General features: G+C 35.9%; 1 protein-coding gene across 2 annotated transcripts in view; it reads right to left on the bottom strand.

The window, feature by feature from the left end:
• Positions 1 to 18,777, bottom strand: part of LOC145677867 (coiled-coil domain-containing protein 124) — a 29,091-nt gene extending 10,314 nt beyond the window's left edge. The window contains exons 1-4 of one of the 2 annotated variants that reach the window (XM_081748165.1): positions 18,624 to 18,772; positions 8,581 to 8,734; positions 4,802 to 4,967; positions 1,508 to 1,642 (exon numbers count right to left, since the gene is read on the bottom strand). In XM_081748165.1, the coding sequence (XP_081604291.1) occupies positions 1,508 to 1,642; positions 4,802 to 4,960 (294 nt within the window). In that variant the 5' untranslated portion in view covers positions 4,961 to 4,967; positions 8,581 to 8,734; positions 18,624 to 18,772. Of the gene's footprint in view, positions 1 to 1,507; positions 1,643 to 4,801; positions 4,968 to 8,580; positions 8,735 to 18,623 lie in introns of both variants that reach the window. The other variant, XM_081748164.1, reaches the window with a different exon arrangement.
• Positions 18,778 to 18,980: the final 203 nt, after the last annotated feature.

Below are 18,980 nucleotides of genomic sequence, written 5' to 3'. Positions count from 1 at the left end.
TAGTCACAGTTGATAAGGCATGGCTATACGTAATCGACTGCGGGAAGGTTCGAGAAATTATGCAGAGAAATGTCAATGCAAAATAATGAGGTAATTTTATTCGTCAATGAACCGAATACTAACTACACGATTTCAAGTTGTGGCTGGATTTTGTTACAGGAGATTAAAGCTGTGTTGCATTTCCAACATAGTGAAAAATAAACGGTGCGTATTATTAAGAACATATTTCGACCTATATTTACAATAATGAAATTCTCCCAGTGTACGAAGCACATACCAACCGGGCAGAATTACATCAGATGATCCAGTCACACAGTCAAATCATTATTGGTGTTTTACAGGATGGAAAGTAGAACCGAGATTCGTGCTATTCCCTTCACTGACATCTCAATGAAGAGTTAGGATGCTAGCTCAATAAACTACTATCCTTTTGTTGAACTTCTGAAACACCACTCTTCTTTCCAAAAGGTAAGCAGTTCTCTACCTCTTGCATACGTATGAAGAAGTGTACTCTTGGGCAATCATCAAGAATATGGTTGTCACAAAGAATAGAACCGGTGGTGAAAGGGCCGACTGTCACAGGTGAGCCATAATCGTCTGTATGGAAGCCTTAGCCTCTGTACTTCTTGATATATATATTGTAGCTTTGAAATATTTTTTTCTTCTCTGAAGAAGGAAAAGGATTTCCCTCGCTCAAGCAGACTGGTGGCAGTACAAAATATTGACAAAGTGAAGATTGCGGAAGAACAAATTCATGGCCATTCGCACGTGAACAAAGTTTCTGCATGTTTGATGCAGAACCAACGACCATGAGGTGCATGGTGGCGCAATAAAATTTGAGCAATTTGCGAATCCTGACACTGGAACCACTACTACACGCCTGAAACGAAACCGACATAAGTCCAAACTTGATGCAAAGTGACTCTTCTAGTCTGAAAGGGCCAAACTACCACCGAACATGTTATGCTGCTTTGTTGAGGAAACAACGTGATACTTTGAAAGTTAAGCGTGCAGGAAGTTCTCCATACACGTGATTATCCCTCAGGACTGTCCCTCTGTTCACACGTCCGCTGTTGCCATGGCTATCATCTATGAAAATGCAGCTGGATTGGTACGATCATGCACCAACAAAATAATATATCTTCCCTAACCTGAAAAACATGTTCATTAGGTTTTTATCTATGCTATTGTAAGTTCTGCGGGTAACTATAGTAGTTCAAGACTTCCAAAATATTTATAATTTATTCACTTATTTTCCTTGAGATTCCCTTCCTCACGCGGTGTAGTAGACGAATGCGAATTAATAAACAATATAACAAAAATTTAAAATCATAATTAAGTAAATGTCAAATCATATACACAGAGAATGAAGTTGGTTAACACATTTTTTGTTTAAAAAAAAAAAAGAAAAACTAAATTACATAAAATTCAAAACTCGAAATTAAATTTAAACCTAAGATCTGTACATGTTTTATCTTCCAGCTCCACAGTAAATTATTATTCTGACCTGTATTTGTGCACGAGTGACTTTGGATATGGGTTGCTTTCCTGTTGTTTGAATCTTCTCTACTTCATCTTTCAACAGAGCCTTTGCTTCAGCTTTCTTCTCCAATTGCTCTTGCTTTTTCTTCTCTCTTTCTTCCTACGAAAATAAATATTACTAAATATCTAGCGCATTAAGTGAATACAACTGTTTCATGCTTGCGTTATATTTAAGTTTGCAAAAGCAAGGATTGTGAAATTTCAAACGTACTATTCATATGATACATTCGTTTCCTCTTTTAATCTTTGATGATTGCGTATATTCTTTCTCTCAAAGCGATCTTACAATTATAAAACTCGCTCAAAGATTTTCTACTGACAACCGTAGACAAAATATTTTAATAATAAGATTTGAAACAACAGACAAAAACAGAGTAAGCAAAAAACAATTTTCTATGATGAAGGTGCCATGTTCAGCTTTCTGAACATGACTGCATGTATTAGTAATGTTATTATGTTTCTAGCTTAAAAGTATTAAACATTTAGATCAATTGAAAAACTAATTGCAACAGAAATAAACCAAAGTACCACTTAAATAAAAGGACACTAAAACCCGATTCTAACGAGTCTACCGCTATCTCTGAGACTCGTGTTGTTTACAGTTGTATAGAATAAAGAAAGAAAGAAAAAAAAAACGATCTACATAATAAAATTAAATGGTATCCTTAAAATTTTACATTCTACAAGAAAAGCAAAGATAAATTATATATATGTATTTCTTATATATAAATATATCGAATTGTTGAGATCTGACAGCAATAACTGCAAACCAGCAGAGAACTACGGAATTTTCGCTTCAATCTACCGAACCAGACTTATATATTACAGCTTTCCTCACAGAAATTTCAATGTATTGTCTCATAATGTACGAAATTGAAGAAATACATGTTATACACCAATTACATATTTTTTTACTAATCTAGTAAAGTCGGTAAATAATAAACATGTGTTATATATAGCAAGTGGAACACCTGGCCAAATTTTGTTAACATTTTTTATGTGCGTGGCTACATCTCTTGTTTGTTGTAGATAGTGGGGACTGTAGACTAACAATAGCGAAAGCCAGTGCACTGGTGGACGTTGCGTTAGGTAGTGAGTGAATACATAATATGCCAGACCTTACAGAAATTCAAAGAGGTCTAATTGTTGGTACCTCTGTAAACAAAACAGCGATTTTATTCAGTGGGGGTAGCAGGATAGACATCGTATCCGTGGGTATTTTAGTTCCGCTTCCTCCCACGTTCTTATTCCTCTAATAAAAATGATCATTCGCTTTTATTAACCGTCTTTCTTCTTTAGCCACACCATACCGGTGGAACGTAAAACCAGAAATTTAATTTCGTTTCGAAATTTTACAAGGTTATAATGACAGCAAATACAGTGCACGTAAAACAGAACCTGCTAAGCACAATGGTGCTAGAAAAGTTAAGCTACAGGACAGAGAAAGCCGGGTATTGAAGCAAATATTGACGTTGTAGACCAGCGTTTCCCAACCAGTGTGCCGCGAGGAAATCAAAACAAAATTATTAATTTTATTACAATCAAATTGCAAGACATTGAGTCGCATTATATTTATGAGGACAAATGTATATCTGTGTTTCACATTACTATGAATCTCTACTATAAATCTACTATTAAGTTTCATACTCTGTTAATATTCTGTACTTTTTTTTTTTTTTTTTTTTTTTTGCAGATTATTTCGTAACTTGAAACTTTAAAATATCATTCAATCCTTTCGACAAAACAAACATGGATACAAATGACCTACATTTGTGTTTTAAAAGTACAAGAGATTTGTTTCTTTGTTCTTTCATGATCTTCCTTTTTAATGAAAGTTTGGATACAGTTTTCGAAAAAGAAAGCGTATTTTTAAAACCTGAATGCTATACTTCATTGTAATTGTTTTCTATTTTTAAATTAGAATGAAAAATAAGCATAATGATTTACCACGGAGGAAAACAAGTGATCGAGCTTTCTTCTCTGTAAAAACGATATCAGTAATCACAAAAAAACACCACGGTATTTTATATTTACAAATAATAATAATAATAATAATAATAATAATAATAATAATAATATCTATATGACTGTGCCGTGAGAATTCAAGTTACACCTGTAGTGTGCCGCAAGTTGAAAAAGGTTGGGAAACGCTGTTGTAGACGATAACAACGGCTGTCATAGTAAACGAGCACAAACATTCAGCATCAACTAAGTGTTCAAATGGATATTCAGCAGCGTGTTGTTGTTGCCAAGTTACCAATGGCAGATAAGAATGCTTAAAGATGACATTCATGTCGCAACGCCACCAAACTTGGAAGACTAGAAACAATCATTTGGATGGATTAGTAGATTTTTGTCTTCTTTACCATAATCAGACGCGTGTTTCTATCGCGACGATCACGTTAAGCACATAATGTGGACTATCAAGCCCGCTGCAGACCCTATTATGGTCCGGGGCATCATTCCATAGTATTTACAAGTCTTCTCATCATACTGTATTGAACGATCGAGTCAGAGTAGAACTGCATCAAGTAATCTCATGTAACAAAGAGTTGTAAGCCTGGAACCACTCCTATAAAATCTAGAAAAGCGCAGACAGGCGAATGTAACCACACATAGTAATAATGTGACCAAAAACTGGATACGTCAGGAATCCAGTTCACAGGTTCATTATCGCTACATGAGGTTACGTTCTCCTGTCAGCAAGGCTGACAGGATATGGCACATTTTATGCAAGTCCATGGGACATTGATCACGGAGTAACTTTTTAATAGGAAAACGTACAGGAAAACAATTTGCATTGTAGTGAATCCCGAGTAAAAATCAATCCTATGCATCTGACATATCACATGCCCCGCTTTCCATAAGAAACTTATATTGGTTTCAAGATAGCAGAGGAGGTGGATCACGTTCGTTATGAGTACAGTGCGTGATCTCGTTACCACAACATGTGGTTAAATTCTCCTGTCTGGATTTTTCTATTTGTTGTAGTGGTTCCTGATTTATGACTCACTCTGTACATCATTACAGTGAACACAAGTAATTAGTCTGCCTTCATAATGGTGAACTTTATACAAAATAGTGATATAACCGAAGCTTTTTCAGTACATAACGCTTCTTTTCATCAATGTGTGGGCAAAGTAAGAAAATAACGGTTACGGGAGAATCTTAAACAGTAAATAGGTATAAAAACAATAATTCTTAATGATATATCAATAACGCAACTGACTATTTTCTTACGTTTATATGAAGCCATTACCTTTCTTTGCTGTTTTTTCAATATATGTTTATCATCATCGCGCCAGTATTCTTCTTCTAATGCCTTTTGTTTCCGCTCGTTTTCCAAATCCTTTGCAGCTTGTTTGCGCGCTCGTGCAGCGGCAGCTTTCGTATTCTCACCAGCGAATTTCTTCGGCATTGTAAATCTGTTAAAGAAGAACAAAAATCCTCAGGAAATAACAAAACACAGTGCAGAATTGAGGTAACCCTTTCCAACAACTGTATTTATTTGCTGTTAGTCTCAAAGTACATTAGCACCGTTATAGATATTTTGGTTGATATTATTAATGTATATGAACTGCGGAAACTACTAAATTCCTAAGAAATAATTGCATTTTTCTCTAACACCAGTTCGAAATAGACACAAAACTTACAAATTATTTAAAGGCTGTTCGGGAACAACATCGACAAACTATGGGAGATGATTTCTCATACAAAATATTAATATATACAAGGTGGATCATTTATCTCAACTTTTAAATCTTATCTTAACGGTCTCGTAACTTTTAAATTAATAGACAAAAAAGTGCAGAAATTTCGTACCATCCGAATATCGGGAGAGAGAGACATTGTTTGGCATACTAATGCTATGTGATACCACGAGGTTACTAATGTTGCGAAACCAACATAAAGTTGTATTTTTTTAATAGCATTACGTCAGATTATTACATATGTTACATCTATACACAATACTACACTTGTCATGAAGTGCTGCAAACTAAGGACGCTACAGTATCATAAATATCCAAATTTTGGTAGACTCTACAGCAGTAATAACGCAAGTGAGACAGAAGGGGCAATGCACACCGACGTACTTTAGTCTACTACGATGATTATGATACGACAGTTTAAACTAATACGAACAAAGTTACAAAGGATTGAAAATTTCATCTTTTTCCAAAGCCTTTATTTCCAAAAACTGCTTAGATAAGTACCTCATCCAACTGCATAGATGGTTTTCAATAAAAGCAGATGTGAAGATTACAATACGATTTACAGCAATTTAATATCTTAAACCATTCTGGAGATATGATAAACTATTAAGTTTGCAACAATGCTTAAACTAAACGTTATTCTGAGAACTTATTGTAATTACATCTACCACATGGTGTTGTTGAAACGTTTTACAAGGTAACTAAGAAAATTATTGCCGTTCTAGAGCAGTGACAGACAAAGAGAAATACAGTGGACGGTACATACCTTTAGGTTTCGAAGCAATTTCAATCAGCATCCAAAACCTTCTGTCAACATTCCTGCAGCTGAACACTACCTGGTGATAAAACTCGGCGGTTGTGGATGCAAAGAAGTCTGTGAGTGCATTCCGCAGACCTCCCTCATTTGCGAAGGATCTCCCATGGAGCTTTTGTCGAGGGAATGAAACAGGTGGTAATCTGTTGGCGAAAGGTCGGGTGTATATATGGTGCACTACACAGTGTCTCCTAGCCAAGTTGCTGCAGGGTCTCCCGGATCCTCTTTGCCATATGTTGCTTGGCAGTGTCGTGGAGGAAAAGTACACTCTTGCGATTCATCAATGCCGGCTTCTTCTGCCACAATGCTCGGTGCATTCTTTGCAACTGCTGAGAGAGAGAGGTCAGCAGTGATGGTCTGACCAGGTGGAAGGAACTCATACCACTTGTCGACAATTTCCCCATACAGATAGCATAAACTTTCGTGAGAGTGTCATAGATAATCCCCTTTTCGTCACCAGTGAGCAAGGACAAACAAGCTGTCACTCGTTGCTCCTCGTTGACTGCCGACAATGTGTGGGTTACCCACTTTCTTAGCTTGTATGACTTTCCTATTCCATGCAAGTGCAGTCTGACTGTTTCAGCAGAAACATTGAACCTTTCTGCAAGTTCATCACTGTCCTCTTCGATGGCTGCTTTCAGGGCCTCGTCATCCAACACATGTGATCATCCACTGCGAGGTTCATCCGAAAGGCTCACATTTCCCGAAGGGAATTTCTGGAACTAACGTCTGGTGGCGCGTTTGTTCACGGCATTCTCCCCAAATGCCTGGCACATGCGGCAGCTAACAGGCCGACTTTAAAGTCGCATAACACACGCAAACAAGCTGCTTCGATACCTTAATTTCTCTTCGACACTGGATGAGCTATGATTGCTGTATGTGCACAGAGTGCCTGTACTACTGAAGATCGATGTTCAGACCAACTCCCGATCACTTGAGACACGGTCGTCATGTCGTTTCCTCTGTGAGTGCGTGATTAATGAAATGTCAAAAATGACAAGAACTTTTTTTGGTTACTTTGTAGAAGCGAAGTAAATAAAAAAAAGTGCTTTAAAAAGTTCCCACAAATACGTAATTTTAAGCAATATATCAATACATTTATATTTTTTTCGTATCTCTTGAATGGTTTGAGATAATGAATTGCTCTAAAGGCCATTATGTTCCTTATGTTATTGGAATCCAGGTACGTAATTTGATGTGATACTTATCTAAACACTTTTTCGAAATAAAGTCCTTTGAAAAAAGTCAAATTTTCAATTCCTTGTAATCTTGTTACTACTTGTTCGTGATACAATGTCTCCTTGCCAATATTTGTATGGTAGAAAATTTCAGCGCTTTTTGTCTATTAGTTTAAAAGTTAGTGGGTGTATCACGATAAATGGTCCACTCTTTATATATACACGAAAGCACAAATGCGTCAATTCAAACCTAGAGCCTGCTGAAAATTTTACGAGAATGATACAAAGGGAGCTATAGTTCAACAACGAAATGTCGGCTCAAGATCAGAAAAAAAAGATTTTGTGATTATTTTGTGCTATAGATTGCAATATCGTATCAGTTTAGAGGGTTTCATTAACCACAATTTCTTTCACGCAAAAGACTTAAAAAATTTCCCATTTTCCTTTATAGATAACTATTGATCCATACCCACTAATGCATTTTAATGGAATCTGTGGCTCAAGATACCACTAAGCCTTTAAACCACATCTTCATCAGACATTTCGTTCTCGACTTACGTCTGTTTTTTGTGTTGTTTCGACAAATTTTCATCAAGTTATAAGCTCTGAACTGATGCATTTCTAAACCTGTTTTGGTATATATAAATATGTATATAATTTAAGTTTCCGCGTTAGGAATCATTTTCCAAGGTTTTTGGTGTAGTTTTTAAACATCCTATGTAATAAAAGATCACATATCAGAAACTACTCACGTATAAAATTTTATTACAAATGATAAACAACAACGTACTGAAATTCGAAAACTGAAAAATGTTCAACTGACCGAGAATCGAACCCGTGTCTCCGGAATACTGGACCTAGCGCTAACCACTACGCTACCTAGTCCCCTTCCTGACCATTCACATATTTTTATTCTTAGCGTTCCAAGCTGGTTTACCGGCTTTGGTGCACATGGTCCTGGCTTCAATTCAGGGTGGAAGCAGCTTGAAATTTGAATATACTATGGTGGTTCGGATCCTACCTTAAAGTGTAGGTCCGCTACCCATGTAGCTTCGGTGAAGGGACGCTAAACTTCAATAAATAAATAAATAAATAAAATTTTCACTCTTGAAATTTATACTCAGTTATTCAGACAGGGAGTGTCACAACCCCTGCTGTGCCTGAATAACCCAGGGTTTATATTACATTATTCAAACATCTGCAACGATTGAATTATATATTGTATGATAAGTGGAGGAAATAACCGATTCTTCTCACAATAAATAATTCAGTGCCTTGAATGAAACATAGAAACCGTTTGGTACATTTTTCTTAACTAAATTATATGACTAACCTTACAGTGCCAATATGTTGATTTCAGCAAAATCACTTCGGGAGCTGCTGTTGTTCTTATCTTCGGTCACTCCAAGTACAAAAATCAATTAGCACACTGCAGTCATATATTTAATTAAATAAAACGAGTCATTCCATGGAGAATCATCAGATATCTGGAAAATTGGTAGCACGATGTTCATGCAGTCTGACGAAATTTGGACAGTTATTAGAAAGACCAAAGTAAGTTTAAACGTAGTATATTACCTCAGTTGAAGTAAATAGAAAATTTCATTGTGATTTAATATCACATTTTTCTCCCACACTAAAACACTGTTATTTCCTTGAAGAGTTTTGTTCATATAAACAATGAATTCTTAAATTATGAAATGCCAGTATTTTATGTACAGAATTATTCCTTTATGTTATATTTGAAGGATTTTTTTTTTTTTTTGTCACAGAATGACGAATTTTAATCACCAGAAAACCATTACAGCTTTTCATATTTTTTTTCTTCTTAAACAAAATAAGTCTAAGACATCACTTAAACATGATGATTTATCCTTTCGCAATGAATGTAAACGATTACTTTGGAAACATTTACAAATTTACACTTTAAAATAAGTATTTTAAAACACCATAAAAATCACCTGTAACGCCAACTAAATTGCTATTTCCAGCTGCCTGTACTATGAAAAGAAAATTTTGTATATCGGTCGCCGCTCAAAAACAATTCTAATTTTGCTATGCAGATCAAAGAAAAAAGATGAAGAATAGTTTCTCTTCATCTTTTTCTTGTGGTTTTCTGCTGATTAAAACATAGTAGACACTATCTGACAGACCATACGTTTTTTCTGAAAATATCAGAAGTTAATTCCATACATAGATACAGATAGACCATAACTTAAAAAATTCAATGTCTTTATGAGTAACACTCTTCAGCGGAAGAACAGTGATGAAGTACAAGAGAAAAAGTGATTACTAAATATTCTTGAAATTTTGTGTTTATTACAACTAAAAATTGGATTTTCGAAGACTCGTACTTCTGTTACATCTTCTAGGATTGCCTTACTCCAGATTTTTTTTTAGGAATCTATTGTAATTAAGTGATGTTCTCGGAAGAAGATACAAGAGAGTATTGAAAATATTCAAAATTTAAATTCCCACGGATACGTCACAGTAAATGTTTAATCATCTAACTTATAGTTTACACACCTGAAATACATGAAGTATGTAGTTTGTGAACTGTAAAAATGTCACTTCACGTTTATATTTCTATCACTAATGGAAATTGTTTATACTATGGATAGGAAAAATATCACTTCGCAACATAAAGAAACATGAGTAGCCTCAAATACAGTTTTCAAGAGCAAAAAGCAAGAGAGGACGGCATTACTTTCAATATCACATGCCCAGTACATCTCCATTCAAAAAGTAGTATTTTGTGTTTATCATTTGCTATTAGTAAAATAAAATCAGAGTAATAACAACTTTTGACTCCTTAAAAAATTGCACTGATGAACGCCACAAATCGTCACTGAAACGTTCACGGTCAAGACTCCAATTTTTATTGTATTATTAAGTTATATAAATCCTATTAGTACAATAATTTAGATTACTTAGGTAGCGTTACATTAGTTTTATACTCCATTATAAGCACGGTTTGTTTCTTTGATTATTGAAATTTCGCGTTCCTTTCAGCATGTGGTATAAGAGAAAATCTACATTTTAAGGTGCAATCCGAACCACCGTAATGAATTCACATTTCAATGCTCTCCCATTGGAATCGGACTTTTTTCTTCTTCTTCAGTGCTAGGATGAAGCTTACATTAGTATCGGGACTGGTATTTTTACGCAGTCACAAAAAATGACAACACATTTAACCACGATATTAGAAAATGATGAAACAAACGTTATGCGCAAACTCAACGTCGCTATTACTAAAGACGGACACATTTTCGCACGGGACCTTCAGCTTCGCTCTGCCATGACGAGAACTAGACGAACAGTAGATTGTAGTGACCACCTATCACGGGTTGGTGCGTGTTCTTCACACTGTAAACGCAATTGCACAGTAGTGCTACCTTCTACAGCAGAAAATACCAACTACCAATGCTAATGTAAACTTAAACCATAAGATATATGAAACTGATTTAGTACAACCATCCTTACATAAATTCCGCATTTGTTAGACATCTAATACGGAAGCATATCCTTAAGGATGATCGTGTACGCAGCGATAGGTTTCGTTTAACCAATATCTCATGCAAACAAATTTCTGGTTAAATAATGCAGAAGGCAGCCAGAGAAACAAGAACCGAACTGAACTTAACCTAATCTGACCTACTCTACCCTACCTTATGACTCCTCTACTAGCTCCTGATTCGTTGCTAAAAAGTAAAAAAATTAACATTGTATACAGCTACATTACATTTGTTTTTTCTTGGCACACTTCCCGCATAAAGCATGGACCTGTCTGCAACGCGTTGTTGCCACGCCACGGTTACGTTAACAGTTACAATATGCTAGGAAACACAGCAAAAGGCGACACCACTCACAAATCACCGTAACACTTGTTCGCGTGTGGCAACTAAGCACTTCAAATACCCGCCAAATAGTAATGACTTGAATTGATGGGCTGGCTGAAAGCTAACGTCACCTACACGACAAAACAAATAAGACGTCTATTGGGTTAAAACGTTCACATGAGTGCTAGCAGAAAACACTTTAACCGCAGAAAACATTTTTTTTTTTCCTAAAATTATGAACACGAATATATTCGTCCAAAGAAAAAAAAATCTGAATATAAATTTAAACGGGGATTCCTTACGTTCGCCATACGCAGCTGAGTATATGGGTGTCCGCTAGATGTGGGTAAGATTCATTTAACTATTTTCGGCTAATATTTGCATTGGAGGCCAATGCTTATTGACGAAGTGACGGAACTGAAATAGCATATCTACATTGTACCAAGAATTCATTGGTCTGTTATTTCTCTTTGAAATAATGGTATTTTTTGCAAAAAGAATACAAAAATTCGTAGTAGATTGAATGGAATATCTACGCATACTGTACTCATTTTCCCCACTGTTTCGTTTTCTCAAGATGGACAGTGAAAGTGACTTCGATTTAGAAGTTAGCGGCTCTGACATTTCAACCACATCGTATGCCAGCGGTTCGTCTAGCAATCAAAGCGAAGATAGTGATACAAGCCTATCTAGTGTGCGACAGTGGACAGAGGCGGATTTATCTGACCCATTGCCGCCGTCACCTCCACGGTTTCCGTTCACAGAGAATCCAGGTATCCAAATGCAAGGAGATTCAGAAAACGTGTTGACATATGTGAACTACATTGATATGGCATGATACAACCAGTGATGAAGTGCGAGTGTTTTTGTCTGTTATATTGTTAAAGTCTATTGTCAAGAAACCCAACTATCAGATGTATTGGTCTAAGAACCCAATTATCGCGACACCGATATTCCGCCAAATACTTACTTACCAGAGGTTTCTGGCAATAAAGAAATGTCTTCATTTCTCTGATAATTGTGCCTATGATCCAGTCAGTCATCCCCAACCTAAACTGAACAAAATATGGCCAGTTGTCACCGATGTAAATGAAAAGTTCAGAAGTGCTTGTATTTTGGAACAAGATATTACAATTGATGAGAGTCTAATGTTGTACAAGGGAAGACTGTGGTGGGTACAATATATGCCACTGAAAAGGGCACGTTTTGGGATAAAAACATTTATGCTTTGTGAGTCTAAAAGTGGATACGTCTGGTCATTTATAATATACACAGGAAAAGGAACCAATTTTGACGAAGAATATTAATTGTTCCCGCAGTCAATTCAAATTGTGATGACGCTCATGAAACACCTTTTGACGAAGGGTTACTGTTTTACAGTTGATAACTACTATACTTGTCCAGCACTGGCTGATCATCTTATTGCTAACAAAACTGATATATACGTAACTGTTCGACCATCACGAAAGGACATGCCACCTACATTTCGTAATACAAATCTCAAGCAGGGAGAAATGGTTGCCTCGCAAAGAGGCACAATTACTGTGGATACGTCGTATGTGTCCTTAGATGGAAGGACAAAAGACAGGTGTGTATTTTTAGTACCACACATAATGCTGAAATGCAGACAGTGCAACAGAAAGACAAAGAGAAACTGAAACCAGCTGCTGTAGTCTCCTACAACGATACTATCGGAGGTGTAGACAAAGTAGATCAGCAGATGGCTGACAATCCAGTAGCGAGAAAGAGAGGGAAAAAATATTATAAGAAGCTGATTTTCCATCTTCTGGACATCTGCTTTTGGAACGCATTCGTAATGTACAAGAAACAAAGTGGAACGAAGAATGCTCTGGATTTGCGTCTTTCAGCAATAGAGAAGATGATGACAACATACGGCAAAGAATATGGATCGAAATGTGTAGGTCGTCCATCTAGAGTAGCAAATCCAAATAGACTCACAGGCCGGCATTTCCCAGCACTTGTTCCGCGAACTAAGAAGAAAGAATATCCTACAAGAGTGTGTGGCATGTGTAGCCGTGTGTGCGATGCGAAGGGGAAGAAGATAAGGAGAGAATCCAGATATTAGTGCGGGGACCGTGACGTGGGATTGTGTCGTTCCCTGTTTCAAGACCTTCCATACAACAACCAACATTTGAACGTCACAAAGTTTGTACTCTTACGAAATTCATGGAGAATTTATATAGATTTTGCCACTATATAATCGGACTGCCATTTTGTTTACATTACATAGGTTTTGTATTTTATCCTGTTTCAAAGCCTTCCACCCAACAACCAACATTTAAACGTCATAAAGAGTACCTTTTTGTAAATGTGTGTGGAGAATTTAGTTGAATTTTTCATTCTATAGTTAGACTACTGCATTATGTTGATAAATACTTTTAGTATTTTGGAAGACAAGATTTTATAATTGACGTAGATTTTCAGAAATTTTGTAACACATCGGAAGGTAGATATCTGACATAGTATTTGAGCTTTACCCTGTTTCAAGGCCTTCCATACATTAACGATCGAACTAACTCAAATGTATAGAGATTTTCTAATGTCTACAATTTTTTTTATCAGCCTACGACATTCTATTCAAAAATATTTTAAATAAATAAAAACGCATTAGAATATATATTTCTTTTCCTTTTGCTCAATATGTTAGTGCAATTTGGTAATGTTTATTGTGGAACGTACATATTCGGGATTGTAATATTTCTTGCGGGAAAATTTAAATCTCAATTTTGAAAAATGAAATGAAATCTTTGAGTTTTACGTCCCACGCTTATGCCGGTTAGGCTAAAGGAGACGGTGATGATGAGTGATGTATGAAATGGTGGAATGAAGAAAGTGGGAGGAAACGGGAGAACCCCGAGAAAACCAACGCACACGGTGTTTGTCCACCACAAAGTTTACTTGGCGGGGGCTGGGATCGAACCCGCGACCCCAAGCATCAGAGGTGAACGCTCTACCACTGAGCCACCGTGGCCCCAATCTCAATTTTGATCAGCTTGAAGTTCAAATAAATTGAACGAACTGAATAGAACATTTTAAAAGATTTGTTATAGCTTCATGTGCACAAAAAGTGTTCAAAAAAGTAAGACTAACAATAAGATACATCTGCTTTTATTACGAACGAATATACTCGTGGTTTTAAAATCGGTGATTTTCAAGTGCCTAATTTGGGCCTAAATTTTGGACAGTTTAAGTAATGTTTGCTTCCACGTACCTCTACCTTCAACGTACAACAAAAATAACCAATAAGAAAAAATATAAAATTTGAAACGACTTTTGCGAAAAACAATATAAGTTAAGCGGTTAAAAGCCACCAAGTGCACTGGCGCGAAGTATGCCCAGATAAAACAAATGTATTCTAGCCAGTGTTCGTAGCTTGAGGAAAATTTAGCAAAAAGGGCAAGAGGGAACATTTCGATAAAACTTGAAAAATCCAGGAAAATTCTGGCGCTAACAGATTGATCAATATAAATGCTTAAATATTTCTTTGTTCTTCAGAAATGAAGCAAAACAATAGCAATAGTTTGTGTATATTTCGTGTAAGTGTGTGTGTAGATGTGTCTGTTCAAAGTATCATAATTGCACCCAGAGGCGAACTGGCCATAGTGGAGTTGTGGAGCTTTCCATGGAGGCCGGTCCATTACAATTTCATGGGGTCGGTAAATCTCACAGACTTTCATACTGTATACTATGACCAAATCAAAAGATGTAGGATATATCTGTAAACTATTTTTAAAATGTAGACCTATTGAACATTCAAAATAATTAATATCTTAATTTCCAATTCAATAATTTATTCCTTTCCTGAGGTAATAAGCCTCCACTTTCGAAATACAACAATGTTCTTTATTTTGCATACCGCTCAGGCAAAGGCTGTAATGTAAAAAGAAAGAAAGAAAGAAAAAAAAGAATCACGTGTCTATACCGATATTTTATCTCGAGTCAGTGGAAAGAACGTAAACGTGGGATGGAAACAACAATGTAACGCTTAGAACATGGAGTTTTGGAGAAGAGCGACTCTGTATATATAAAGTATTTCTTGTAAAATTGTGTACAAGTGCGGAAATTACTAGTTAGTTGATGTTTAAGACGTCAAATAGGAGTGAAAATGGACGGACATTTAATATGGATCACGTGTGGGTGTTTTCTTGTGTGTGAAATGTGCTTTGGGCATCACTCGAAGTAACTTTTCCGCATTCCCCCACCACAAGTTACTTTTGCAAGCGTTACCGAAATGTTCAGCGTGGATTTTGGATTAACATTGTGAAGATTGCAATTACGAGAAACAACATAGGTATTTTCTTGTATAATTCCAAAATAAAAAAGACATCGTCCGGTAAAGTCACAACGTTTATTTATTTTTCATCATTCAGAATACTGGGAGTGAATTTGTGTGTGACGAATATATAACAGGCAGCCAACTTCCAAAAATTTTGTTTTATATGAAGTTAAAATAAAAAGCTAAATACACAAAAAATCTTTCTCTTAAAATAGTAGAATACCTATACTATTGTGACGATTGTGTGCTAAAGGAACACTGAGAATACCAAGCACAAATTAGACCTATCTCGAATTGAATATAGTTTTATTTACAAGAGCGTATATTCCCTAATTTATAAAGGACCAATTTAAAAATATAAAATTATATAAAAAAATATTGGACAACAAAAAAGTAGGGGCTACTTTTTTTATTTTTAAAGGAGCCGATTAATGGAATTGTTCCACAGTGAAATTTTCATTCCAGTCCGCTCCTGATTGCACCAATTGTTGGTTGGGTGTATCCAGGGCCGTACTGGCCAGGCGGGAAATTTCCCGGTGGACCCTGGATGGTGAATTTTTTAGTGAGCCCTCCGCCTTGTATCGTAAGAGCAGTAGACCTATATGTACAAAAAGGCACACGTCACGCGGTCCTCGCATACGAGTAACGAAACGGAGGACGATGACACCTCGAGTACCGGTAATACAGTCAGCTAATCCTAGACCAGCATTTCAAGCCCATAATGTTGCTAAAATAGTCTTTCGCACTTTTCGTAACTCAACCCTTGAAAGGTTCCTGATTTCCCACTCTGCTTTATAATTTTGCTAATATTGAAGTATTCAGCTAAACTGAAATCTCAAATGTTGCCATAAACTTGAAACTAAATAATAATTTACATTTTACAGCACCGTTGTAGAAAATAAACAGGGTCATATTTAGACTATTGGAGGTCCATCAAAAACTTTTTGAAGCGTCCTCTCTCAACATGTCTAAAAGGGCCCATGACATATAGAAGGGACTCATGTCATGCTTTTTAAACTTTTATGGTGAAAACGTTTTCAGAGGAAAATCACAGAAACAATCACTATAGGTAAGTAGCTTTTTAAATTATGTATTTTAAAACGTGTTAAGGGCATCATAAGGGGCCTTGTGCAATGCCAAATTTAAGTCAGTTTTCTTTCCGTTCCGACAAAAATGCTTAAAGGAAATGAATAAAATTTATTCATTTATACCTTAATTTAAAATGATCTACCTACGTATGGGTTTTCCTAAGGAGTGTGAGGTTCAGTGCAAAATAAGTCCTTTGTGGGGCCGTGGTCTTAGCATGTGCGATATAAATTTTCTTTGAGTTGTGCGTACTGCCAGTACGCAGTACGCACATGTTGGAGAAGAGGCAATACATACATGTGCATGGGTCCTAGAAAGTACCTTCCGGTGGGTCCTTGGGTTGCAGTACAGCCCTGGGTATATATATATATATATATTGTTTAAAAAGAATGAAGGAAAAATGAAAGCAAAAAGCAAGTAAATGAAACAAATGTGGTTGCCACTTCCTTCAATATAGCTAAATTAATCTTATCACAAATCTTAGGTCATAGAAATTGGATTCTCAACAAACTAGGGAAAATTTTGCCTAAGTCGAGGGAAATTTTCTTGAGAAAACCTACCAGCATTGATTCTAGCCCCCTTCTGTAACACATACTTATATTCATATTTTTTTTTGCCTGTTCATAGCTTACAATATGAGGACAATCCCCAATTAAGCATTACAGTAGTCAGATATGGTTTACATTCTCTATATGTTATCAGTAAGATAGGTTTCCACAAAGTAAAAGCTTTTTTCTAACAATAATTCTAACAGAGCATTTCTGAATATCCTTTTTTCGTTAATGTCCTTATACTTTGTTGATAATTTGTTATACACTTCTATACAATTCATATATACAGTTTTGCTAAAATTTGCATAGTTCTGCTGGATGATACACATATTACAATTCTGCCTAGTATTGTATGAGTGAATCGTATTAGCTAATGTAAACAGATTCTTGTGTTCGATTACATACATAATTGTGCTGAAATTTCTTCTAACAATGTGTACACAACAGCTGAAGTTTCTTCTAACAATGTGGATAAACTTTTCGCGTGCTACCGTATGTTTCGATGAAGTGGACTAGAAGTACGTAAGATATAGAAGATTTACAGGAGAAATGAGCTTAAGTAAGCGAAACGTAACTGAATCATGCCTCATTTAAGAATGGAATAGAAGTGCAAGTAGAAATGAGAAATGTTGCATAGACTACATATACTTACTCGAAACGCAGATAATGAAATATAAATACAATAATGCACGTAGTTAGCCATAACCTAATATTAACAAAAATAAGCGAAATTGTAACTTTTTTGAAAAGCTGGTTCCTTCAACTAAACATAGGCATTTTTACTTGGTATAAGTAGATGTCACATTGAGCTACAAAAGCGATCACATTTCATAATGGTTTGCGTCAACGAAATCTTGCACATATAAGGTCTCCAGTTACTTACTTAACAAAATTAACTGAGCGAGCGAAGGGGATTAGGATATAGTATACATAAAGCTGCATCAGTTCCCGAAGGAGCAGGACGCTCATACTTTTAGGGATTATTCATTGAGTATGTACGAACTTACAAAGGGGGTAACAAAGCGACTTTTATTTACTTATAGACATACGAAAATATAAAAGAACGTACCTGTACTTTATATCTGCATGTGTAGTGCCCTTGTACTTTATCTATGACTATGTGTGTGTGCGGGGGGATTTAACGCATATCGCATGTCTTGTGCACATGGATACTTCTTACTATTGCACTACGTAGAAAATTTATGGTATTTCATGTAGAAGTGGTAATAGAACACAGAAGAAACGCAGATCAGGGGGTTTTCATGTATACTATTACCGGGGATTAGAAGGCAGCCCCCCTTTTTCTCTTCTTTATCACAATTTTGACAAAAACAAGGTACTCGGTTTTGGAGCCATGAAACGAGTTGAGGAAGATACTAAATCCCATCCATCATCTCTTTTAAATGGATGATATTCACCTAAATTAATGTGTTGTAGTTAATTTCCTCGCACTACTTACGACCAACTACTAATCAGATGGCATTCCAACTGAGAATATTCTGTTAACACAATAAACATTTTAATACAATAGTCATTTGTACACATTTCATCTTATTTAAAATGGCCTATAATGTACATCATTGAATATTAATTTAAATCTTACCAAAAGAAAAACTTTCGAGTATTTCTTAAAGTTTTATAAATCCTTCAAAACAAAATTTAAGCCGTCTCAGCTGTTCACTATTTTTTTCAGTGCCATTGCACCTTGCTTTTCTCTGTTCTTTTGTCATCACTCTCATCCCCCTTTCAATGATACCAGGTATCATATCGTCTCTTTCATAAAGTTAAGGGAGGAATTTTGGCATCTGTCTCGGGAGATTAAATTTTAATGTAAGTAATTGTCGAAAATAATGACAAGAAAATGAACTGCGTTTTAGTTTGCGATAATATTCATAGCAATTATATATATTTTATCTTTACAAGTTATGTGTGTCGTTCACTGCGATTTTTGCGAAGGCTG

The sequence above is a fragment of the Thermobia domestica genome, chromosome 2, assembly GCF_964235325.1.
Source record: "Thermobia domestica chromosome 2, izTheDome1.hap1.1, whole genome shotgun sequence".
NCBI lineage: Eukaryota > Metazoa > Arthropoda > Insecta > Zygentoma > Lepismatidae > Thermobia > Thermobia domestica.
This window is presented reverse-complemented; position numbering and strand designations above follow the sequence as displayed.